This window comes from Harpia harpyja, chromosome 5 (genome assembly GCF_026419915.1).
Source record: "Harpia harpyja isolate bHarHar1 chromosome 5, bHarHar1 primary haplotype, whole genome shotgun sequence".
NCBI lineage: Eukaryota > Metazoa > Chordata > Aves > Accipitriformes > Accipitridae > Harpia > Harpia harpyja.
Window position 1 is genome coordinate 56,883,501 of NC_068944.1, and position 27,505 is coordinate 56,911,005.

A 27,505-nucleotide genomic window follows, 5' to 3' on the forward strand; every position below is an offset into this window, starting at 1 on the left:
TAAAATCTACACAAAGTTTTATTGCAATCATACAAGGGATACATCAAGGGTCAAATACAACAAATACTATGATGCAATTTTACATTTATTAAACTACAGTTCAAAGCACAAATTTACACATTCTAAATACACTAAACATCTAATGAAGTCACACTGGTCTCCCACTGACATTTGATATATCTGGGCGAAAGACAATAACTTTACAAGACTTTTCTAACAGGAATCCTTAGTATAAAAACTGTGTACTTGTATGTAAACTGTTGAAGAACCCAAGTGATGGGTTTCCATCTCCACTAAGTCATCCATTTTGTTGCATATTTAAACGCTCAGGGGTTGAATGAACTTGATTTTAAATTTGGACACCATTATCTAACCCTCCCACCCCCCAGTGAATTGTAGCTGTAGCTCGTTTTGCCTGGTCCCCATTAGCTATTACTATTTTTTCAAGTTTTGAAGAGAATGAATTGAATTCAAGATTGTTCCATTTCTTCCACACTGGAATGTTGACCAGACAAACTACAGACTTGCAACTGCAGGTCTAAATGAAGCGTTAATGCCTGTTTAAGCTGCAGTGGAAAAGCGGTCTTCTGGGCTCAGCTGAATGCAAGAAGGCACAAAGAAGAAGTTCTTCATCAATGTGTCTGAAGCAATTCCAGCATCTTGCATCTCATCCCTGCAGCAGAAAAGGGTCAGAGTTGTAATAAGGTGTTTTCATGTACAATTTCACATCAGACACCAGCCTTCAATATAGCATTTGAAGTCTACTGTCCTTGGATAGGCTGGCCCAAGCCTCAGCAGAAGGGCAAATCAGCTACTCAAGTGCTTAGCAGACACAGAGACGCCGTGACTCTCCACTGGCAGAAGCGCAGGGCCCTGGCTGCCTTGGTATTGGAACAGGTAACCCAGCTCTCACCATCACCATGACAGCGTTACTGCCCTTCCTGCCTACAACGATGGTGCTAACATTGTATGCAAGTTCCAATTACTAGTATTAGGAAAGCTCAAAGGTTGACATCAAACAGTAAAAGGCTTTACAACTACCACTAAACTCACAGTCAACATTAGGTATTTTGCTTTCCTTTGTCAACCTCAGAACAAAGCAGGCGTTTTATCACAGCTCTCAGTTTAGTCTTAGCAAAAGTCAGACAACAGTTTTTAAAAAAACAAAACAAACCCACAAACTAAAAAGGCACATTCTTGCACTCAGTTACACCTTCCTATATTTGCCATCAAATATCATTTATATTTGGCTGTAAGTGTACACTCTTGAAGGAACTGAAAACAACCTTGCCACTACCAAAAGAATTTTCTTACCAGTCACTGAAAGACATCATGTAGTAAATCAGTGGCCTCTGATAGTCATTAAAGGTAGACTGTTCACCTAAGGTACCAGAACCCATATTATCAAAGATCAGCCAATCTCCAACGCTCAACTCAGGAAGAAGACAGTTTTCCACAATTTGATCAAGCTCATCACAGGATGGACCCCAAAGGCTGCTTGCAAACAGAGGCTCATCTTCCTTGTATTTCTATATGGAAATGATCCAGGTAATTCAGGCTTCAGTTTATTGAATCAGAAAACTTTCAAATATACATAAGAATAATTTTATAAACAATACATAATTATATACATATGAAGTCTTAAATCTGTATTAAAAATATAAGGATAATAAGGACTATCTCTGAAGAATATAGGAGGACTCACCTTGTGAACCTCTGGGATAGTATTCAGTTTCTCAGACAATTTACTTGCAAAAGAACCATAAACACCATCATTTATGTAATATGTAAATACTGGTTCATCATCATTCCTGGTTTTTTCCACTGGAAGTAAAAAAGAAGTTGTCTTGCATGCATTTTTTGTCATAAGTAGTCCTTTTGCAATCTAACTTAAGTCAACTGCTTTCTCCTGACAAGGGGGTTCCATATATACTGGAATGGGAGAATTACGAGCAGAGTAATCTGTACGAGACCAGATTATAAATTCAGTTGTAACATTAAGTGTGAGGCTTAATAAAATTAATACTTTCAGTAATAATCACTGTTAAGAATATAAATCCAATTTCTACTTTAGCAGAGAAGCAGCTCGCTCTGATACATTTTTCTATGCTCTTACAATACAGAACCTTCTAGTACACCTTCTGTAAAGCACCCAATATAGGTTTAACCATTGAGAAGTCAAACCTAGTAAGCAAACATGTGACCTAGGAAGGAAACCTAGTCAGAAGTGGTGACACAATGTAACAAAGAAAGTAAGATACACAGATAACATATGGTCAGAACCCCAAAGGTGGATTACAGTGGAAACATAAGGGAATGTATTAAATATATGCCGAGACAAACTAGTCCATCCTGACTAAGAGTGGGCAGTTATCTGTATTGATCTGTAACATGTAAAAGATGTATATGACCCTTACCTCCAGAAGGAAGAAGTTTATCATACTCAACAGTCTTCTTTGCAATGATGTTAACTGCTAGAGTAAATGCAGATGAAACATAGTAACATCCAGGCTCTGCAATCACATTAACACCAGATTCCTTAGGAAAGTAGACATCCAGCAACGGCCTGATGACATGATTAACCTAGGAAATTGAAGTCAGAGGTAAGACCAAGGAAACTCAGCTTATGTATGTATCAGATACACACACACTTTCAGCCAGCAACAGTTCTAGTGAGCACACCAAAAGTTTACTCTGTTCCTCTATTCTGAGAAGTGCCCTTACCAGAGGTCCAAAATTTACAGAAGTGTTTAAGAAAATAGGTCATTCTGCTGAACACTGAAGATTGAGTACTATGAGTCTGAGTACTCCACAGTCCCCCCCTCCCAGCCAAAGTTCAAGTTGTAGTACACTCAAGATTACGCAAGTCATTTCAAAGTTTATCCAGCACAACAGATAATGTAAAATTACGTATGAACCCAGAAGAACAAGGAAAGGACCTTTTTATGATCAGTTCTGAATATTGTTGTATTAGAAACATAATGGTTTAATACTGATGCTCAAATCTTAAGCCAGATATTTGAAGATTAACAAGTATTCTGGACAAGTAACAGAACAGTTAGAACTAAGAAAAGCCCGGATTGCTCTTAGCAACTTTTCACTGAATCACTTTCACTATCCTACATTCAAAGAGTTTGTCTTTAAGACAACGTAACAGTGTAAACAGGTTATTCTATGTGCCACTGCATACTAAAGATCCTATTTAGGCCAAATCAAAGGCGAGACAAAGCAAAGATAAAAGCAAGACCTTTAGTCTTCAATTCTAAAGCAAAGCACCAGAAACTTTCTTAAAGTAGCACTATGGCTTATGATCCAAAGCATGCTAAGCAATCCTGGCCCAAACCACGCAATAGAGTAACCAGTTGGACAACAGTCAACTGCCCCAAAAAACTGAATTACTACTGTTAAGGTGGCTTAGCATAGCAGTTTAACCTGTGATATGCTTAAGTCAGCATTCACCCAATATGAACAGGATTAAAAATGAATAATGATCACCTCCAAGGACTGATTACACTACCCATGATAAGAATATAAAACCAATTATTTGGGTCTTACGAATTACAGTCTAACATGGAATTTAGAATAGGTTTCAGCTATCAATGTTAGTTGCAGTTTGAAGGGTTAACCACTTCAACTTCCTAAATCAAAATTAAGAGTTTCAACTTTCAGTATATTGCATACCTCTTCCAGCTGAAGTTCTGAACCTGTGAAGCCCCCACCAATATCCAACATGTTCATCTTAAAGCCAAATTCTTCCTAAAAATGCATAGGCAGAACGTAAGTACATGGACAACTGTAACTGTAAAAATGTTTTTTGTTGATCCTTACTGTGGTTGTTTTCTATGTACTTATACTTTTGAGCATATTTAGCAGAGTATGCTTAGTGATGGAGTAAAGGCATCGTAAAATTACAGCTCCATTAAACCTAGTAGTAATAGCATTGGGATGTCAACAGAGGCTGGTTACACAATTCTCATGTAGAAGTTCCACGGCAACATCAACTCCCATCTCGTGGCATTTATTATATTCAGACAGTATTTGTTGAACAGGGTGGTACATTCTGACAAAAGAAAGTTTTAGGAATTTACAAATGTGTAATGCACATCTTTTGGATAGCGCTTACGTGACAAGACTGCTACAACAAATTTGCACAAAGATCAGTGAGAACTTTAGTTCTGCTGCCCTCCATGTGTTACCAGTCACAGATATTGCACTAACTGCAGTAGTAAGAGTAAAAAGACTTACAGTCTTCTCTATTTAGTTTATTTACAGGAAGACAGATGTTCAGAGAAGGTATTTTTGAATTTTGCAATATGAGAAATACACATAGAACATGCGAGACTCACGAGTCATCTGAAGCATCCAACAAATCCATTCCTCTTTATCCAAATTTGGACATCCCCCCACAACATGACACCTTTATTTCTTACAATGCTTAGTTATTAATCTCAGAGATCACATGCACCAAATTAGTGGTTATATCACAAAAAAACCAGCATACAAATGCTTAATATTTTCATGTAACTTAAAAATGTCAGCGGTGTATTTGCAGGACAGATTTGAATTTCAAAAAGCCTTTACCAAAAGCAGGAAACGAATTTATTATTTGAAAATAGCATACAAGGCTATTGCCTGTCAGTGAGACAGTATTCATTAACCTTTGTCCACAATTAGGATTATGAAGTTTGTTTTACCTCAACCACATGTCTCACAATGGAGTATTTAGTCCCTTACCAAAAGTTCCGTTTCCTACATTGATATATTTTGGAAATAATGTAGTTGGCTTGTTCATATGATTAGAACAGAATGGATCCTCTACTGTAGCAATTGCATGTGTGTATATGTATCTACTTACAGCCATGTCAAACACACACCGAGCATCAGATATAGCATGAATGTACGTTTGCAGGTCCTTGCAAGAGCCTGAAACATGAAATCTGAAAGGAATAAAAATGTAGTTAATACACTGAACCGTGGCAGCTTTCAGACCAAGCAAACTGTTTCACCATCTAAAACAGCAATGGAAGCAATTCATTCCCAAGTGGCTCAAGACAACCTTGCATAATAACACAGCAACTGTGCAAAGAATAAGCTCAGAAGATTGCCTTCTATGCCATTGGATTTGTACTTGAGACCTGTCTTGCTCTTCATGCTAAGAATGTCCTACAATATTCTCTTCTTTAAGAAATAACAACAGATTTACTGAACCTTTCAGTCTTCACTATCAAAGTGGTTAAAATTTGTTCTCCAGTGGGTGCCAATGCTAACAGTACCTGTATACAGTCTCTCCTCTCTTAACCTACTCTGTATTGCCTCACCAGTATACCCTCTCTCCTGGACCATCCAGTTTTCTTCTCAAAGCTAAGGCTGTACTGTGCACACTATCTACTCTCTCCAACATTTGGGAGAGGTTGAGGAGAGGTGTGCCCCACTGCCAACCTGTTCTGAAGCCTCTTCACCCCAGGCCAGGTCCTAGTTTCACAGCAAGGCCAAACAGGCTGGTGAACAGGTCATCAGAGACAGAGAAGTACTGATGCCTCCCACAAACTCCTGAATCCCCTCTGGTTCCTTGTCCAAAAGGTTTAAGTGCTGCCATAATACTGTTAGTAACTGAGGTGCTAAAATGAGCACCAACATTTCCATGAGCTTCCTAAAGACTAGTATGTTATGCTGGTTCTGGACAGACCATATGTACACCCATCTGAGCCATGACACTCTCTACTCCAAGTCTACTCCTTTAAGGAATGCCATTTTGAGGCAAAGGTCACTTTTTAGACTTACTTGCATGAACCCACATGTGGATTTTTAAATTTTTTTTTTATAAAGAAAATGCGCAAAAGCCATGTGATTTTTGTTAAAGTTACTTTAGACATTTATATGAGGTATATTTTCTCAGTAGTATCATCTAATTTTTAAATATATTAGTCATTTGTAAAGATTATAGTATGTTTATACTTTAATTTAACATCAATTTCAAACATATTTACATCAGAACAATTGTGGTTTAAATCCTCAGAATCTGGCTTCCATTTTAAATACTTTTTATTGTCTTGATGACCCACCCTCTTCTACTTGTTTGGTTGCTTTCTTAAAACATTCATGAACATGTGATACCTTAGTAGCTAAAGGTAGACAGAACAAAGACTTGTGCATGCATTTTTCTTCCATATAGTAAAATCTTTCTCAAACTTCAAATTAAAACACTACAGATCATTTAGAAGCTCTCAGAACAGTAGGATTCATTCTTGCCATCTGCAAGTCAAAAGCTTATCCGAGTAGTTTGTCTTGATATGATCAGAGAGTGACATAGAACCTAACTCTTAGAAAATCCACCCCACGTTCATCTTGTTCAAAGTCTGTCCAAGCTATTCCATGCTATACTAGCACTTCTGTTATGCTGGAAAAATACAAATCAAGTTACCACGGAAGTTCGAAAGTACAGCTAGAAAATAGGAGAGGCTTCTAAACTTTGCTTTTATGCTGACAGAAGGATTTCTGATACTCTATTTCAAATTGCTTTGATGTCTGTAATAGTTACTTTGCTTGCAAGCAGAAACTCATGATCCGAAAAGTAGTTGTTGTTTTTTTTAAACCCTGTAAAATACTGCCAAAGGGGGGAGGGAAAAATTATTTTGTATTCTACATCTTGAGTACATTGTACAAACATCTGCTCAGCCAGCAGAGAACAATAAAGTTACTCACTTGACACCAACTATTTGGACTCCCAACTCCTTAGCACATTCCATGAGGTGCCTACAGTTCTTCAGGGTGGTGCCAAACTTCATATTCATCTCCTCATCAGCAGTTATGTCTTCTGTGGCAATGTGCAGTAAGAGCCTAAGAGAAGGGGAAGATGATTGGGGCAGTTGGTTTACATCATCAGCACATGTGAAGCCTGAAGACTGTCAGAAGTGTGTTGATTATGTTGTCAGTACTCCAGCTCCATCGATGGATGAGTCAAGTGAACCTAATAAAAACAATCCTGTACAGAGAAAAAACTAGCAATTAGGGGCTAAAACATGGAGCCAACAAGGACAAGGGATTTCGAAATGCAGCAACTAAGACTCTTTTGTAGCAGCAAGAGTCTGTTGAGTGCTGTAATAAAAGAGAATGTTACCTTCTCATAAAGTATAATTCCTCATAAAACCATTAAGACTGTAACATGCTTTTCCCATCTCTGTCCTCCTTTCTAGCCAAGAGGAGAGCATGGAGATTCCCTTCAGTCAGTCATGTATCAGATTTGGTTAAACTCAGCATCCAGACAACACCAGGCTGACACATTGAAAGCACACCCTGGCCACATCCCTCCACCTCCCCTCCTGGCTAAGGACACAGACCAGGGATGGGGTGGGGGTGTCAGTCCATTCCCTGCCCCTTCTTCCAGGGCACTTGTGGAACAGGGAGGCCATGAGTACCACCTCTTACAGTCTCATGCAGTGAAACACCTTCCTCCCTCCAGTCAAAGCCTCATTCTGGGTAGGTTTGGCAAACTGTAGTACCAGTATTGACAGTTTTCTACATCAAAGTAACACTTGAGTGGCAAAGGCATGTTCACATCAAAACTTCTAGAGGTATATCCCCAAAGCTCACAAATTCAAACTACTGTCCACTAAGAAAGTTGCTCCTCCCCCCCCTTCAATAAGGATGACTTAATTAGCCATGTGGTAAACTAAACAGAAGTTGTGTCATGACATACACAGACTGCACAGAGCACACTACAGTTAACCAAGATGGAGAGCATAAACAAGTGGTAGAAGCTCTGCACCCAAAGTGAAACAGTTCAAGACATGCAACAAGCAAAACTTAGCCTAGACACTACAAAATACATATTGGCCTAACAGCTACCTTGAGTTCTAAAAGCCCTTTCCAAATGTCTCATGATGTGCTTAAAATGCATTTTGTAAAGAGCAAAAAAAATCCTAAGTTCTCACACAGGTTGCCCAGCAATCCTTGTTAATTTTAATTTATACCACTTCATCCTGAGAAACTCTGACTAGCCTCTCATTTCCTGCTTCTCCACTTGCACAGACAATTCTGTTCAAGAAATCTGTAGTCAATATTTCGTAAGGCATTTGGAAAGAGTGCTAGGTATAATAAAAAAAATTGTCAAAAGTTAAACTCTTTAAAATGTAAAAAAATTTCAAATGATAATAATATGGTTTGTAACCTCACATTAAGTTTAGACAAAACCATTTCTTAAAAACACCCAATATTAAATTTTCTTGATGAATTGTTATGGCAGTATTATAAGTGAGTTGAGACACTTATTCAGTGGTTTGCACTAAAAAAAAAAATAATTTTGGTTTCTAGAAAGCTAGTAGGATTCTTCTTCCTGGGTTTCAGCCAGTTAGACCAGGGCTAGAGGATGATGTGTGTGTTTGGGGTTTGGTTTTTTTGTTTATTTTTAAGGAAGCATTAATACTTATAACAACCATGCCTCTACTAGAACTCTTAGGACACCAGCAACCTTAGCAGTTAGAACTTTGCCTGGAAAAATCCAAAGGTATAAAGAAATGAAAGACTAAGCACTCCTTTCTGACATTTCTCCTCTTTCTTAAAGAAAAAAAAATTTGCAATTATTTGCATTGCCAAGACTTCCAAAGGCAGAAACATCAATTATAAAGAGAGACCCACGCATTACTGAGTTTAGTGCAGAAAGTTACAAGAATTTTCAGAAAATAAGGAGAATTACAGCTTTCTAAGCAGGATTTCCTCAGCCAAAGCATCATTAGCTTCATCTACAAAAAGACAACCTAGCTATAACAACCACACATAGGAAGAACAAGGCTATATAAGGGCTTTGACTTTTTTAAACTATGCCAAGGAAGAGAAAGAAAAAAATTCATAGTTGTCACTTCAGCATCCAAGTTTTAATGACCCGAGTAAGAGAATTCTAATAAAACAAGCAAACAAATCTCTACCCAGTAGGAGAGCTGGATATCAGGTTTCTAGAAAATTTAGATGGCAAACTGCAGTTCTTTTGTAGAAATTGAGTTTCTTGTACTTGGTATAAAATAGTAGACTATGGGATCCTTGAAAAGAAGTAGAGTTTGTTGTTTTTCTCTAGCTCATGAAACTCCTTCGTTCTGTCTCCCCACTTTACAGTTTCTCCAGCTCAAGAGAAACCTGCATCCTAACTTCTCTTGCTGTGGACGTTGCCATAGACAACATCTTCTAAAAGAGGCTGTTAGACTCAAGGAAATACATCAATGTAAAAACTAACAAAACACTCAAAACACCAGTGATAACTGGTAAAACACTAATGACATAAGAGACACCTTTAGCATTGCCAAGGCTTTCAAATGCACAGAGTATGTCAAGGCCAGCATTTCACACATTTATCATACATAGCATTCTTTGCACAGAAGTACTCTCCAGTATGCAAAGCACTGAGAGGCTTCCATGAGGATGAAGTGTATTCACTAGCAACAGCAATATTGACTCTTGAGGGAGTAACTAGGTGGGATGAGCAGAGTCTCCAGATACTGAACTTGGTAAAGTCTTCTCAATTCTACAACTATGTCCAGTTTTGGGAGAAGACATGACACTTTAATAAGGACTATCTAGAACCAAGGGCTTTGTAAAGGATGTCAGGAATTCAGTTTCTTAGTGTGCTCTGATAACATTGGTGGGAAGTTATACCTCAGTAATCACTGGAAAGCACTGTAACAGTCACTTAAGCTCTGACTCCAAATTTCTTAAAGGTATGGCCCACAGCCAAAGTATTCATATGTGAGGGATGTGACTCTTAATGGCATGAGTGCCCATCAGTCCAAAGACACCACGATACACTCGCAGCAATAAAATTCTCATCTTTAACAACCTGAACATCAGCTTTCATCACTTCCCTACAGAAAGCATCTGGGCCAATACTGAAGTGACTAAAAAGAGACCTGGAGTCAAATTTCTCACTCTTTTAACAGTGGGGAAATATCTGTAGGTGTATTTAATAGACCCTCAGAGCATGCCCAAAGCCTAGATGGGACCCAATGCACATGCTCATTTGCCAATAGCCTCAGCCCTGACTGCAGCTGAAGCCACTAATGTCCAAACAGAATACCCTGAAAGAAAACACTGAAGCCACAACAGAGCAGGAGGAAGATGTACTTGCACATGATGAGGTGCATGACTTCTGAACTTCAGTCACTGAAACCTTTACAGAAAGATTGCCCTATTAAATCAAAATGCAAGATTTTTCCCAAAACAAGGGCCTTACTATCATATTAGGAAGCTAAGACCCAGCAGGGGAAAAGTTACAAAAAAAGCTACCTTCAAACGAGACAAAGAGAAGAGAAAAATAGAATGGTATTAAAGCAGCCATGTACCTTGCTTGCAACTCAAACAACCCAGAACACAGGCAAAATTAAGTTTCCCTGACATAAAAAGCGAAACCAGAATTTTGATACTTACTTAGCATTTGGATGGTTACGTGCAATTTTCTTCAGCTCAATATCATTGTCACAAGTCACTATGTTTATCCCAGCTTTCGCTGCATACTTTATCTGAGAAGCTTGCTTGCAAGGATTTGTATATATAATGTTTTCAGGAGAAATGCCCAGGTCTTGTACCAATGCCATTTCAGACTGAAAAACAAAAGCATAACAGAGTTTGACACAGTCCAGTGCACTGTCTTTACTGAATTTTTCAGATGTGCTCTAGTACTGTACGAAATAGTCAAACACACTAAAGAGGAAAACTACGCACTGCTTCTAGCATAGAAGTATAGATTTTCAACAGCCAGTTACACAGGAGTTCACAATTTAAATTATACTATTTATAACCATAGCACTTAATACCAAAAAGCTGATTTTAAAACAGAAGACATATGGAAGAAAATAAGGCACACAGATACACAGAAAAGAAAAACTTACTTTACTGGAACATGCAAATCCAACACCAAGGGTTCCCAAAATTTCAAGTACACCTGGAGTAGAATTGCATCTTACAGGATAAAATGGTTTTATTGGTGCCATCATGTTCTGCCATTGTATGTTCTTCTTTACCAGCTTTCCAAGATCACCAACATAAAATGCTCTTTTTCCAGTCTAAAAAAAGAAAGGAAGAATAAGAAAATAAAATGTCTGAAATTGTGGGTTTGCTGTCAAAACAAAAACAACCCATGAAACAGTCTTAAAAGAATTACATACGTTTTCTTCACCCTGCTATTAACTTTTAGGTTTGACCATGAACAATGCTTTCGTTTACTTTCACCTAGCAATTTGAACTAGTTTTAAAAAAAACCTCAAAGGGAATACCTACCACTTCAGAGATATTATGAATGCTATTTAGACAGTATTCTGAGATTCCTGAACAAAAGACACTACTTAAATGCCAAACGCTGATTTTATCTAAAAATACAGAACAGGTTACAGATCTCTTCCAACTTTGTATTTTCAGAAGACTGCAACTTTTTGGAGGAAGAAAATCCACTGGGTTGAAAGCTTCCAGTTTCAACATAATTTATAGCTTATTATACAAGGAATAAAATCTAATGCTCTACCATTATTTTAACATCTAGCTAATAGCTCATTTCACTAAAAATTTGTTTGATAGTATTTGAATTCAGGAAGTCAAGTTTGAGACTGTTCTCCACATCTGTGAAGCACAGAGTTCAAACAGAATTTTAAGAACTAAACTCTGTGTTAAGGTTGCAGAGTCAAGTACATAATGTTTAAGAAAATGCACAGACACTTTTCTGGAAACTGTTAACAGTCCCCTTTGTACATCTGTTACCATAGTCTTTCTCGTATCAGGTCATGATGTGGATGCAGTGGATTGAAATCCAAACAGATCATTCTATATTTGTTTATAATGTGCAGTCAGTAAAATTCCTGTAAATGAATGGCCTACTGTTTATCAGTTAAAGACCATCACAAAATATATGATCCATCTGAATTAAGACTGTACATCAAACGTCAATTCTAGCACTTGACTTTTGCAGATATGAAACTATGTTGTGGCTTATTGTATACAATGTCTTTATTTCTGTTTAAAAAACACAAATAGAAATTCCATCGGGTGGAAGCATACTGACCCCCTGTACGGGTCACCAGCAGGAATGGGATCTGGAGCTTTAGATCCATGACACAGGCCTCTACCCCTTGAGCTAAAGGAGTAAATGAAAGCAGCAGGAGGCAGCTATCCTCTGTGAGCCAGCCAGTGGTTGGAGACATGACATGTTGCCAGTAGTTTACCTATTTATTTGCTAGACAGAAAAAGAATATTAGGAATCAGGATTTGGGAATCCTACACCTGAGTTCAGAAGGCCATGGGATTTAGCTATTTGCTGTACTATAGTTGAGCACTTGCATTTGAACATTAATTCTGATAAACCAAGGGAAAAGTGAACAACTCACAGGTATGGCATGTTAAGGACACAGGATTTGCTTAATCAAACTTAATATTTTTTTTAAAGCTTACTTTTTCTACAATCTTGTCTATAAAACAAAAGGCTACAACATCTTCCTGCTTCCTAAGAAGTGAATGAAGCCTTATTCAGTAAAACTACTATTGTATACACAGAATTATTTAAGTTTCTTTCCAGTAGATTGCTAAACCTTAATAGCTTTTAGACCAGTTTATTTTCTTGAAAGAAAAAAGGTAGCACCTCACAGAATGCTCATACCCATGTTTCCAACGGAGAGAAGGGTAACGGGAAGATGTATAACCATACAACTGTGACTGACCACAGAACTGTTAAACATGGCTTTAAACTGGCTCAGCATACATATTTGTCTAAATTTTGGCATATTTTTAGGGAAAGAACAACAACAACAAAATGTTTCTAACTCAGCAATATCCACTTGCCCAATTTCAGGTTCCTGGTCTAAACCCCACTGATAATAAAATCTCTTGAAAGAATGAGATGGGAACCTGTATTTAATTACAGCAGCAAGACTACTTTCCTGCTAGCCACACTCAGGGAGGTAACAACTGTTGCCCAAATTTCCCCAACAAAATTCAGCCTGAGGCAAACAAACAGCAAAGAAGTAGAATTAGAAGAGGAAACTACTTTGTAAGGTGAGTTTTAGCCGACTGTTCCTCTGTTGCTGTAAGCTCATCAGTGCTAAATACCTTGACCTAGTTTGAAGACTTAGAGAACTAAACCAAAGATTTGGAAAACTTAAAAAAACTTACATGAGTATGTTCATAAATACAGTTGTCAATAACATCTGCAAGAGTTGCTCCTTCATCCAACAGACCAATGGAGTAATTTGCATCCTCAAGAAATCCTTTCATCTCAGCCGTATTCCACAAAGCCGACAGTCATAAACCAAGAAACACAAGGGATGGGCTTCCAAGCCTTATATCCGGGTCCTTAAATTATGCAACAAACTGTACAAAGAAAATATAAATCAATGGGAAAAGAGGCACAAAGCATACTATGCCACTATTTAAAAATTAGGAAGAGCTTTCTACAAACAGTAACATACACACCCCCTCTACAAAAGTCAAAGTTGTTTTTTTTTTTTTTACTCTGTTCACTCTCCATTTGCCAGGGATAAGGACAGAGCAATTCTACAGAAGCCACGGATAAAACAAAAGCTGCGTACTTCAAAACCTAAAGACAGGTAAGAAACAACTGATGCAAGGCTGTTCTTGAGAAGAATCCCAGACTGTATGCACACTGATCTGTGTTGAGCTTATGCAAACTATGAAAATACTACAAGTGTAGCATACTTGTACAAACACCTCAGCTCAGCTGTTCTTAAGTACAGATCTTAAGTGACATTAGTAATCAAATATGCAACTGGAAAACTGTCTGTAATACATTTCTGAATTTGTTAAAGAAAACTTGTAGTTTATTGATTAAATGTTAGCATTGATATTTGTTAGATTCACATATTTGTATTAACATCCCGGTTGTTGTTTAGATGCTATTTATAACCATTGCCTTCACACATTTTATTTACTAGACATTTATTTTGTTGTTCTGTTCTTAAGATTAACTACAACATTTAAAAATCTTTACTTCAATAGAGGTTAACAGAAAGAAGCCACTAGGTAGAAGTAGTTTTAAAAATGACAATTAATCTCAGTATGTGGAACTGGTATTAAAAGAAAGTAAGAGTTAGAGCCTAGCTCTATTCGCATCTGGTTTTTCCTCAGACCTTCACTGCAAATTATATGTTGTTTATAAAGAGTGTTTTTTCCAAAAGATAATATGAATGAACAAAGTCCAAAGACAGAAAACATTGTTAAATATACACAGTCTTAGAATATGGATTAAATAGTCTCAAGTAAAAATCAGTAGGCAGCAGAAAACTACCAACAGCTGATTATATACCTTCATCAGCCTTACTTGATGAATACAACAATCTGCAGTTTACATTCCATTAGAGTTGTAGGTTTTGTTTAAAAGCAGTTTATTAGTTTATAAAAACTGACTGACCAGACTTTGTTTCAACTGTCATCTTTATGACTAACACAAGACTGATCAAAACCAGCCAGCTAACTAGATTCCTCCTTTACATGAACACCCAAGACTTTTTTTAATCTCTCAACAAAAGTTGCATAGTATTTATAAAAAAAAAGATGGTTGCTTTTTCGAGCCACCTATACTTGGCTTTAAAATAACAAAATTATTTTCCTAATTAGAAGTGTTAATAGAAACCAGAAACATTACAGCTGAAGGTAAAAAAATGCTTCACTAAGACTCTAAAAGCAAAGATGATAATTTTGGATTCAAATGGTCACAAGGCCACAGTATTAACTCTGTCTCATGCTTCTTCTACCACTTCCCTACAGTCAAAAAAAAAAAATCCACAATTTGCAACACAAGTCAATATTGTTAATCATATGAACAAAGTTACTTTTGGTCAAGCTAATACTAAGACAACCAAGTAGCAGTTGCTCCTGCTTGTCATTACACCAAATAATGGGGAAAAGAGCCAGCAGCATTTTGTATGCTCTCTGCGTAACTCAAGTATGCCACCTATGTTTCTAAAGAGAATTATTTACTACCAGGTGAATTTAACTCAGTGGTAGCAAGAATTTTCAGTTATATTCAGAAGCTGAATGATAAAGACAAGTATGCTGGGTAAGAACATACTTGTCTCAGACATACAGTGAGTCATATGCTTATTTAAGTGAATCCTGAAGATCCAAAACAATCACAAAAGAGCAAGATAATTATTACATTGATGTAAGGATTTAAGTAAATTACAATTATATAAACAACGACTAGGTGGTAGACACTATGACCAGGAAAAACACCTTCAGTCAGTCGCATCTCAGTTTAAGTTTGTAACAGCTAAAACACCTTAAAAAAAACCCACCGAACAACAACAACAAAAAAAGACAAGCTTGTGAACTAAGTTTGACTTGGAATCAGTGAAACAAACATGAACATCAGAGTCATGTTTAGGTAGCTGCTGTCACCCTCTGAACAGGTACTTCATCAGTATCCTTAATTTGCTAGCTGATTAACACAAAGTCCTCAACACATTCACCTCCATAAAACACCTGTGATTTCCTGGAGCAGAGTACCAAAAAGGGGTTTGTTTTCCTGCCCCGTCGCCATCGCCCCCCCCCCCCCCAAAGAAAAGCTGGCACCATCATTTTACTGAAAATTTGATATAGTTCTGGAGTATTCAAAATGTGAAGATCAGAAGGAAAAAAAGCTAACAGCAGAGTTTAATTCTTTTAGCATGATTTCTTTATACTATGTCTTTAAAACTTAGCTAAACATTAGGCTGTTTAAGTACTTTATGCATCCTCAGGAACTTGCTGGTTGTGTAATAAACACATCAAACTTTTCTTCTACAATAATAGCTCTTCAGTCATCTTCTTGCAAGAAAAATAATACCCAAAGGGAGGAATAAGTAAACCAACCATTGTGAACACAGCAAGAGCAAAGCAATTTCCATTTTCAGCAGATTATTCAAATGTAGCAGATCTGTTAACCATTCAAAAAACAGAAGTTTTTTAATCCTTTTGTGACACAGAGTTTTGTTAAAGGAAAATTTTCAAATTCAAATATGTTTTGTGCTGCATCTAAATCTGTCATGTTTTTTAGAAGGCATCTAATCTGTCCTATGACTTCAGAAAAAGTTCAACAAAACTCAGTTGCAACACTTTGACACAGTAACTGTATAGCACAGTTTCCATGATCCCAGTTCCTCTTTCCCCCTCCCCACTCACATCCAACCAGTAAATACTGCAAGTACCTGCAACTGAATGCACATGAGAAGTGACTGGGCTGGCAGAAGCCTCACATCTGAGCTTCTTTTTATTGTTTATTCAAGTTGGACAAATTCCGTGTTCCTGATCATAAGCTCACAATTCCCTGACATATTGTACAAACCTGTTAAAAAGCCTGAAGGCAAAACTAAAGCATTTTAAGGATTTACTGTATATACAAGGGTACTACTTAGATTTTAAATTTTTGCTGTTTGGGTTTTTTTTATTATTATAAGGCATTTCCTACACTCTAAAGCATGCAGATGGTCAAGAGTCCCTTCCTCTCAATGAATGCACATGACCAATCTGCACTGCTGGGAGGTCTCACTACACCCAGTGGAACCAGTCACAGCACTGAATAGATTTTTAGACTCACCAGACATACACACACCCTGCAGGCTAATTGCTTGCACCTCATATAATGAAGAAGCTCACTTGGTCTAAACACCACCTAGCTTTTTTTTCCTGAGTCTTGGTGTTCATCTGAGTTACACTAGAGTAGATTTAGGCTAATTTTGCAGTACTCTCAAAATAAAGGTTTTTTTCATAGTTAATGGCTGTCCTGTCTATAGCTTTCAGACGGAGATGGTGTAAAACAATACTTTCCTCCAAAAGCTGCCCTTTTACTTTTGGGGAAATCCTGTGGGGAGGAAGGGGAGAATCAGTTTAAGTAAAGCACAGAAGGAGAAGGCCTCTTTACCACTAACTCCCCAAAAACAACGAAAAGAACACTTATCTGGTAAGTTAGCTTCGATCAAGGTCATTTCCTAAATCAGACACTGTCCCTTGTAGTTCATGCATCCAAAAGCATCTTGAAACGGAATCCATGCTAGTACAGCCTTAATAGAATAGCTTGCAACAAACCACAAACAACCTAGTATAACCTCTCCCAGGCTGCTAAACAGCAATTACTTTTTCTAAGCATGTCTGTGACATCTAAGCTTTTTCATTTAGCAAAACTCATCTAGTAAAAAAAGCTAACATTAGCCTACCAACTTCTGTCCTCAGTCACAGCCTATTCCTCTCTTCTCCAATTTCTCCTGCTCTGGGAGAAATTACATCTTTTCAGTCTTGTTGAGAACAAGATAGAAAGAATAACCTACAAAGAGAAAACTGAAATTCCTACCAGCACTGCTACAGCACCACCACAAAACAGTGCATACTTGAGAAATGTTTCTTTAAGGGGTTAATACCTGCAATAGGATTTGGGATTGTGCTATAACCTTACTCATTTCTGACTCCCCCCCCGCCTCCTCCTGAGGGGGGAGAATCAATGATAAAATTTGTGAAAGATCAAATGAAGGAAATCAAGAGGATGGTTTAAGACTTCTTCTATGTCTGTAAGAAGAGTCATAAATCATTACAATACAGAGTTCAGTCCTTGCTGGAAGTGCTGACTTGCTGCAAGTCATGATTTGACAGACTTAGTGTGGTAACACCACCCATTTTACCACCTGAAATGTTAGTCTGCACAATGCTCCAGGGCATATATTTTAGGGCAAACAAAAGCTGTCAAGTGGTATGAGACTTCTACATAGGCATGCAATTACTTTCTTTGAAGTAAGCCTTTATATCCTCAGGCTCTTTAGGGTTTAACACAATGACTTCCCAGATGAAGAACTTTAAGATAAAAGTTTACATATTTAAACACTGCAATTAATGCAGACATCTGGAATAGAAGAAAATTAAAATGCTCTGAAAAGCGACTAAGTAAACACATGCTTGTCATACGCAAGCATCCATAACAAACACATAATTTTCAATTTTTTTCTTTACATTGTCAGAACATCTTGTTTGGCCTGAAAAAAAACCCAAAAACCTTGAGGTTTGGTTCTTTCATTAAAAACTTCCTCTGCAAAGAACAAAGTATCTGCAAACCAAAGGGACTCCCAATGCCTTTCAACTACATGTCTTATTAAGCAAAATAAATATTTATGAGATTAACAATTATGCTGATGCAAAAATCATAAAGAGGTAAAATACATTCATCTCTCATTCCTTATAATACTGGTTCTTCAGGGGTAACAGATCAAAAAGTAGAAGCATTTTATCGTTAACATCGGCAATTAAATACAGAACAGGTATACTAGAAAAGTAGAAACACAAGACCTCTGTTTTCAGTGGAGGAAAAGCCTATTTATGATGGGAGTATCTTTAAAAACATATTCCAAGCTGCCATTTCACCAACTTACATCCTTATAATTCAGTTAGCTGAATGCAGCCACTAACCAACTGATGGCAATGCTGAAACAGGTGTCTATTTACAATGGCAGTGCACATTTTGCATTACCCAAGTTGCCTCTCAGTACAAATCCACTGAGGGTCATAGCAGAGTACCTGTACAGCTTACGTTAGTTGCATCCTACCTTTCTCAGGAGTATTCAACACAGTTAAACGAGCCATGTAACAAGAGCATGTCTGCTGAAGTAAGCAAGCAAAGGGGTAAGATACTAAAAAATAATGCCCCATCTGACCTCTTCTACAGGAATGATGCTTTCAAGAACCTCCTTCTGTTTTCTTGAAGTTTGAATACATTATTCAAAGCCAATAAGCTAGCAAAGCTTACAAAGATGAGTACTCTTGTAAGTGCATGCATACTTCTGTGGAACCATACCAGCACTTCTCTTTCATGGAAGCGCAAGCAGTTACTTCCCTACCCTATTCTCTTACCTGCTTAGTCAATATTAGTATTTGGCCTCCCCATTGCCCCCCAACCCTCCAAACCGTCCTGTTCCCCGATCAACACCCAGTTCCATTTAGAGAAAGTCAAAGAGAGCTTTAAAGGCTAGCCAGTCCAAATAACTACTGCTTCCACTTGGCATAGACAGGGCTCATTAACAGATCAGATTTCTATCACTAATTCCCTCCATCAACCAGATGTGGCAATAAATAGAACAGATTTTAAAAGGAGCAAGACTTCAGGCCACAGTTGCCAGACTGCCCAGGAAGTCAGAGCTTGAAGAGCAAGACAGAACTAAATCCCAAGTTCTTCCTTGGCCAGTGTAATACAAGGACAAAAGTGGGAGGGAGAGAATTATAAAAAGGAAGCAAGTTTAATGGGAATGTAAGTACACCTCCAGACAGAAGATTGTTATTTGAGTTCCAGCGGAACATAATATTAATAATTATATTTAAAAGCTCAATTGACCTTTTTCTCATTAAATCACTTTGCAAGTTGAACAGGACTCAAACTACCAGTTAGCTAGCTAACCTGCATCTTAGCTGTGTTTGAGGCAATTACCTGTGCTTCAGCACACCAAAACAGGTACAGATTTACTGACAAACACTTGCAGACTACTGCTATGCACATCACCACTACATTCAATACTGAACTACTTATATTTGTGTACAGTATATTATTACTGAACACATAAAAGAGCCAAGCTCAAAATAAACACACAGATCATTTGAACATTCAGCTACAAATACAGCAAATGCAGTGGCATTTCCATTCTAGGACAAGCTATACCTTGCACTATTTGCCACAGCAGCACATGAGTCTACCAGTTAGAGAAAGAATAGTCTCAATGAAGGTACCAGAACAGCCTTCTCCTCAAAGAAAAAAACTTCAAAGCCAAGATTCCTTCACAACAGTTTTAGGAGTTAAAATGCATTTACAGTATCTTAAAATTTTATACGTTATTCATTTGTCCTTCCTAACAATTATTCTGCCTTTCCTATCTTTTTACTACTTTATTCCTGTTGAAGTGCAAAACGTCACGCAGGAGTTCTACCCACATACAAGAGTGAGACGAAACTCAGAAACTGAACAAGAGAAAAAATTTTCTCAGATCTTTTGCTTATAAGGATCATGTGACACCCACAAAGTAACAGTGATATTCAGAGAATTTTCAGTGTTAACTGTATTAATTTGAATAGAGCAGTCATCTACATAAAACCAGATATATCCAGTTAATTCAGTAAGTTTCAAACAAAACAAAAAGAATATAACCTCTGGAGATAAAGCCAGAAATCATGATAAACGAAGCTCACCCTGTGCCTCCCTTACAGCAGTATTTTCAAAGAATAGGGTAATCTACATTAAATACCTTAAGAGACATACTAACACAACTAGCATTTGGACTCTTTGTGGTCTTTAAAAAGCACCTGGCTCAGTTAGATGCATTTAATCATTCTCATTCTCAAGTTTTACATTAAAAAGCATTATATAATTTATAGGTACCAAGCCAAACGAAAATGCCTTCAGCTAGACAGGAAAAAAGTAATACTGTATAAAATCAGCTTAACTGAGATATTAGAAACACATTTACGGCTATTGTGAAAACCACATAAAGCTATTGTTTTATGTTAACAGAACAGGATAACCACACACATTCCAGAGTTTTCTGTGCTCCTTAAGATCAGCTATGGGCATTCATTTGTTTTCAGTCATCATGGGTCTTGTTTTTCTTTAATAACTATTTGTCTCTTAAAAATGTAAAGGCATTTATAATTGGTACATGATTTCCATCCAACACAGAATTCCACATTCTGCTGTAGCTCAACTACATCTATTTGTGGAAGTGGATAGTAATTAGCAAATAATGGAAAGAGGCATTTGGGAAGGCACACCCTTCATGATCAGCATTGTTTACAATAGCAAATTTTAACTATTGCAGTATAAAATACCCTAAGAAATCACACAGTACTTGGCAAATCACAATTTGATGTTAACAGTCATGCAGTGCCAATTCATGATGTCAGAATTAACACTGAGAGACTGAAGTTACAGCATTTTATTTTAGGATGTCTGCAGCCAACAGCCCTAGTTCAAAAAAGTCACTCTATTTACAAAGTTTATTCACACATGTTTAAGTCTCTCAGAAATTCATCAGATAATTCTGTTGAGAAAAGTTTTAGGTGAGTAAAAATTATAGTCTCCCCTTGAATAAAAGCCCCGTATAATATGCATGCCACTATATTCAAATTTTGATAATCTACATCAAGACAGTTATCTTGTTTATCAAAAAGCCAATACACTCTGTTTGTATTTTTGGAAGTGCTTATCCTCCTGCTGCATACAGATGAAAAGAGAAGGAAAAGAGACTTACATGGACAAGTTAGGAGATGGAACCCTACTATCATCAGCTAGGTTCCCAAGGTGGCTCAGCGTTGAAGTCGAACTGTTCTCTATAAAGCACTTCTCCTAAGCCCTCTGGATAGTTGTAAACTTGATCAGAGATTTTGCCCTGCAAGAGAAAATGCATACAAAAATAAATTTAATAGCCAGAACAAAATAAAAGCTTTATCTTAAAACACGTAACAAATGCCTTTTCAGTAGTGCTTTTAAGGAGGTTTGCAACACCCCACCATGAAAGTTGATAATCACATAAAATGCCCAGTTTTCAAGAGTGAATGTAAACTCTGAGCCAGATCAAGTCAGATGTATGAAGAACTACTAAAACACATGAATTAGGCACATGAAACTGCTTGTTTGTACTTATCTTTCATAGCCTGAACTGGAAGATTTTCAAAACTAAAGGCAAAGAGCTCTACATGATCCTGCTTTAGGGTAGTAAGTCTTAACAATGGACTACCCTCCCAGAAGTGTTTTTAACCCTGTAACCACTGTGATTCTTCCCCTCCCCACTTCCTTTCTATTTTAGAATTCCCTTGCCACGCTCTTTCTCCCTCTGCTGTGAATGAACATGGCATGTGGGTGAAAAATAGCACTTTATATAGTGAAACTGAACACCATATAGACAAATTCAGAGATGAGCAAGACAGTAAAAAGAAAGAAACTTATGCTTGCCTTCAGGAATGAGGAAACATTTCAGCTGGCCCTTAAAGGCTATTACACACAACACCAAAGCAGCATTTTAAAGTACAAGGCTAGCTTACTCAAATTAAGGTAAAACAATCACATAAAACAGTACAATGAACATAAAAAGCAGTCAAGGAAATATTAACCAGCACTGCTGAAGAGTTATTCCTTCTAAAAGGAACCGTCTTTTTCATGGAATAAAATGCAGTTCAGAACTGGTCATGTGTAAACCCAACATACAACGAAGTTTCTACAAATTCACTGTGGTCTATGGCATGAAACACGGGATGTACCAACCTATTGTAAAAATAAATCCTTGCTGCTCTCATTATTTAATGAGACTACATGTGCCAACTACAAAAAACCTGGCTTCTGGGAATCACCTAACCCAAATGATCATCTTTTCAACCGCATTACAGTTAAGCAAACTGCTGAAGTGTATTTTTCCACTTATTCTTGCTACTAGAAAACTAAACTAGTATACCCTATAAAGTACTGAATTACAGAGCGAATGCAACTTGAGGGTAACTGTTCCACAGCAACTCCACAGAGCAATCTCTTCAGCTTTACCGAATAAATTAGCATTCAGTGGCACATAACATTAAAAATAAACCTCAGTGCTTCAAAATTAATTGAGATATTAAGGAATTTTGCCAGTAGAATTAATATATATGCAGTGTAATTAATCTTATCCCCTTCTTCCACTAAAGCAAGAAGTCAGTAACATTTAGTTCTCAGAGAATGCACAGAACAGTTTTAAAAGCTGGCAACACTTTCCTTTTGTAAAATTAGCTAGTAGCTCCACTATTTTCTAGTGCTGTTCTGATTATACTCAAGAACTCATATAAATTTTCCAGTGATTATGAATTAAGTTTACCTTCCCAGCAAAACAAGTCATTAAAAACAGGTGCTTCTAGGGAGAGCACATGACCTTTAGTGCAAAACTTAAAAAGTCATGCTTCAGACAAATATCACCTGCAGTACTATTTCAATAAATATTCTCACATGTCCCAAGAAGGAAGTGTGCCATGAAAGTTCCCATGGAGCTGGAATGAAAACCGTTCATTTTCTGTAGCAATAGTCAACTATGAGCTGTGCTGAGTTCTAATTGCCCTTCAGAATTTCTTTTAAAAGGGAATTATTTATCTGAAGGATCTATACAAATGTATAGAAAATAGTCTGACTACCCTCTTTTGTGCAGGTTTGCCAATATTAAATATTCAGAAAGGAAAACTGTATGATCAGAACCTTTCAAATCATAGTAATTATGTTCAGCTTTAACCAGGACAAAGAGTTAGTTTGCTGTACTGTGGCAGAGCAGGACTACCATTTTAAGCAGCAGAAGCATATTAGATGTCCATAACCCATATGGACAAACCCAGTTTTAGAAAAATTGCACATGTGATCAGCCACAAAGAAGTGTTCGTTGTTTAAGGGTCTTAAAGTAGGAATAAGAGTGTTTTGCTACACAGTGAGCTTCGAGTTGCAGGAATAATCAACAAAGCAGCTTTGCCTTTTAATACTCAAGTGACACCTATATGTACATATTTATATATCATCTGTTAGTACACTCTACTAGCAGGTGCCTCAAGTTTGACTGCAGCCCGACCAGCAATGCTGTATTTCATACCCGAATAGTAACACTCACCTGAGGAACAAAATAACCACCAGTTGTCCACAGTGCATAGTTTTGCAGAACAACTGCACCCCTGCAGCAAGCCCTATGAGCGCCAGCAGGCTAGTCAGGGCCAGGCTTTTTCCAACTCACTGGCCCCCTCAGCTCCCCATGTCTGATACAGACAGGACTACAAAACTGGGCACCGATTCATTTTCTTTGAAAAAAAAAAATGATCCACTGCATCTCCCCATTTCTGAAAAAGAGACCCTTTGGTGACCTGAGCTAAAATATCTGTGAACCAAACCCTACAAATCTAGCAATACAATGACCTTGCACATTTACACCAACTGACAGACTCAGAGGCACCGAAGTTACTCTGGTCCACAAAAAAACCCAGCTATTCTTCTGTTACAATGGGCCTTTTCCAGATCAGGGCCAGGGCACTGTGGTAAAGCAGTACCTGGGGGAGAGCAGGTCCCAAGGGGAACGCATGTACCTGCGGAATTCTCCCATCAACCACACTCTTGCTCCTGCGCTACATCAACAGCATTTTGAACTGAAATTTGCTATTATACCCAAATTAGTCCATTACACAATTAAGCCTCCCTTTCAGGAAGGGACGGTCTTAATTCCCTTCCAGAGCACTCTGTCTCTCCTTTAATTAGAGATGGAATCATTTCCAGACTGTACAGCCCAGCATTGCTGCAGACACACACCTGCACCAGCCTTCTAGCACAGGGAGCAGCGAGAGGCACAAGCTGTTTGCCTGGGGGCAGGCTGCAGTGCAGAAAGGCAGTAAAACTGTCCCCACGGGAGAAACATTCCTATTGCTGTTCACCACCAAACACCACCCGCCCTCTCCCAAAGTCTTGTGAAGACCCTTATTTTTCTGGGGTTTAATAACCTTCCCCTGGAGCTCAAGGCCCGGCAGGACGGGGGGGGGGGGGGGGGCAGCCTGGCTGCGGGGGGCTCAGCCTACAGCAGGCAGAGCAGGCAGGGAAGGGAGCTCACCACAGCCTGAAGCACACGGGGAGGGGGCTGCCGTGTCGCAAGCATCAGCCACGGCAGCAGCAGCATTGTTCACACGGTGACAGGAAGGAAAGAACTAGACTGGACCAGTCCAGACTGGAACAAACCCCTCCTACCATCACCATTATTCACAACCCCCACCTCCCCCCCAGCACTGCTGCCTCCCTCATTTATCCAGGGAAGAATAGCGGGCAAGTGCAGTATCCTCAGAGCCAAAAATCCAGCAGCTGGGGTGAGGGCAGAAGAAGTGGGGCAGCACTCTCCCCCACAACCCACTGCCAAGCAGGAGACCAGCCATGCGTCTGGCTGGGAGGGTAGGCAGGTCTAACCCGCTTTATTGGATGCCACACAGCGTTTTCTTTCAGGGCGGCTATATTCGACTGGGACTACACAATCAAATCCTGCTCAGTCACCAGAGACTGCTGCAGAGGTCTGAAACGCAGCGCTTCTCCTGCCTACTGGCACATGTCGGCTGTGCAGGATTTTGCACTGCAGGAGAGGCACTTCAGAAAGACTCAAAAGAAGATTTAAGCTCACTTACTTCCCTCTTCACCACAACTGGGGTCCCCCCAGCACAGATATGCATCTTCTTGGGCTCTGAACGAGCCCAGACTGCCAAATGGAAAAGACCTGCAGTGCTGTCTAGTAACGAGCCATAACACTGCCTCACGTTCCTGCGTTTGCACCATCTCCCTTACATAGGCATGAGCCCCCCACTCCCACACTGTACTTCCAGCTCCCCTAAAACCAGTAGCAGGCACCTCTGCTGACCTCCCACCAAACAGGGAATGGCACCACAGCAAGCACACGCACACAGAGGATACCCTGACAGCCAGCTGCACATGCTTTACCCACATGCACCCAGCTGGCAGCTGAGCAGCGACTGGACCCTCTTCTCCGTACTTTCCGAAAGCCACCAGTGCAGCAGTGGCCGACTGGACCACAAGTACTGGCAGAGGCAGCCAAGCCAAGGAGTTTGAGGCTCAACCAAGAGACTTCCAGAAGGACTGGTGGCTCCAAACCTCCTAATGCTACACTAACAGACTGACCAAGGGGAGGGGGAAAATGTGCGTCCTTGAGATGACCAGCAAACGCCGCTGGCAAAGGGAGGAGGCTGCTAACAGGAGTCAAGGGCTCCACCTCCCATATGCTGGAGGACCCCCCAGCCCCTCTGTGTGAAGGCTATTTGCCCTGTCATCCCAGCACTCGTCCCAGAAAGCATCACTTGTGCAATGCCCTTACAACTTGTGTGGTGCCCTGACGGCTTGCGCTGCCGCCCTGCTCCTTGGCGTGCCCCCATGTCCACCGTGCCAAGGGGGACAGGGTGAGGCCTTGTGCAGGCGCCTGCAGGCACAGCTCAGGTGAGGGGGAAAGAGTAGCATGACAGTGGAAGCCCGGATGGATAGTCACTGTTACAGACGCACAACATGGCCTCTGAGAAGCAAGCGAGGAGAGACGCCACGGCCATGCCACCAGCACTTTTCCAGCCTCTCTGCCCCCCGTCAGCCAGCCCAGCCTCGAAGCGTGTCACACAGCTGCTCCCCCCCGGGCCCGACGGAGCTGCCTGCGTGCGGGTGCACCCGAGGGGAAGGGACCCGCCGAGACCTGCGTGGGAGCCAGTGATCCCGAGCCCGGGCAGCTGCTACAGGGCGAGGGGACGGCAAGGCAGGCTCTGGGGCAGCCCCTCTCCTTGAAGGGTCCGGGCGAGGACGCCCCCCGCCGCCTCCCCAGGAAGGGGCGCGCTGCGAGAAGCAGCAGCGCCCGGCGGGAACGGGTCTCCCGCCGCGGGGCACTGCCCCGGCTGCCGAGGGGGAAGACACCACACAGCCCCCCTCCGCAGGAATCCGCCATGTTAGGGCGGCCGCCGAGCCCCCGCTCCCCGCGGAGCCGGCGGCCCCGCCGCCCTCCCGCGCCCTGCAGGGTCGCGGGAGAAGGGGGAACGGCGGCCACGGTGCAGCCCTCGCCCCGGTCTCCGGCCTCCCCCTCCCGCCTCGCCGCCTCCCACACGCAGGGCTGTCCGCCATGTTAGCGTGGCTGCCGCTGACCCCCTCCGCCCGCCGGGGCGCGGGGGGCCCCGGCGCCCGCCCGCTCGCCCCCCGGGCGGCGGCCCCGTATCGCCCGGCGCCTCGCTGCGCACCGGGGAGGAGGGGGAGCTTCGGCTCTGACTCATCCCGCCGCTCTCCATCTGCCGCCGCCGGTGGCAGCCGGTCTCGCCCCACGCCGCCGGGCGGAGAAAGGGCAGCGGGAGGAACCGGCCCCATCCCCCTCCCCGCCCGGCACCGCCACGGCGGCTGGCGGCGGTGCCGGCCGCCAGGCGCCCCTCCGCCCTTCCCGGGTGCCGCGGCCACCGCTCCCCTTCCCCTCCTTCCACGGGGGGGGAACAAGGGCCTGCCAACCCCCCCCCCCCCCCCCGCCAAGCCCCAGGCCCCGGGGAGGGGAGAGCTCCTTCCACTCCCTCCCGCCGCCGGTGTCAGGGGACGCCCCGGCCCGCTCCGGAGCTCGGGGTGGGCGTCGCCGCCTCCCTCCCGCCCGCCCGCCGCCTCCCCCGCGGACGCGAGCCCCGGCCCGGCGGGGAGACCAGGGGCGCCGGGGCCCCCGGCACCGGTACTCACGTGAGATAACGGCCCGAAAGATTTGGTAAATCGTCTTCTCTTTTTAGGCGGAATTTTTAAAGAGGGATGTGGGAACCTACAGCAGAAATACAGGCGGCGGCAGCGGCGCCTTCCAGGGCCATAGGCTGCGGGGGCGACCGGCGGGGGAAGCGCAGCGCGGCGCCGGGACGAGAGGGCACAGGCAGAGAGAGACAGAGCCGGAGCGGGCCGGGGGCGCGGGGCTGCGGCAGCTGGGGGCGGAGGCGGGAGCGCGACCACCGGGCGGCGAGGCGAGCGGCGAGGCGAGGAGAAGGGACTGCC

General features: G+C 40.9%; 1 protein-coding gene across 2 annotated transcripts; it reads right to left on the bottom strand.

Moving 5' to 3' along the window:
• Positions 1–27,505, bottom strand: AZIN1 (antizyme inhibitor 1). Of its 2 annotated transcripts, XM_052788699.1 has the most exons (12): positions 27,206–27,505; positions 21,234–21,371; positions 13,138–13,335; positions 10,872–11,045; positions 10,411–10,583; positions 6,703–6,837; positions 4,856–4,937; positions 3,682–3,756; positions 2,418–2,583; positions 1,706–1,824; positions 1,315–1,529; positions 1–673 (listed from the first exon to the last, which is right to left on the bottom strand). In XM_052788699.1, exons 3-12 carry the CDS (start codon positions 13,237–13,239, stop codon positions 562–564), a joined length of 1,353 nt encoding a protein of 450 aa, XP_052644659.1. In that variant the 5' UTR covers positions 13,240–13,335; positions 21,234–21,371; positions 27,206–27,505; the 3' UTR covers positions 1–561. The 2 variants fall into 2 exon arrangements, with proteins under 2 accessions (XP_052644659.1, XP_052644660.1); XM_052788700.1 differs by lacking the exons at positions 21,234–21,371; positions 27,206–27,505 and adding an exon at positions 12,035–12,205.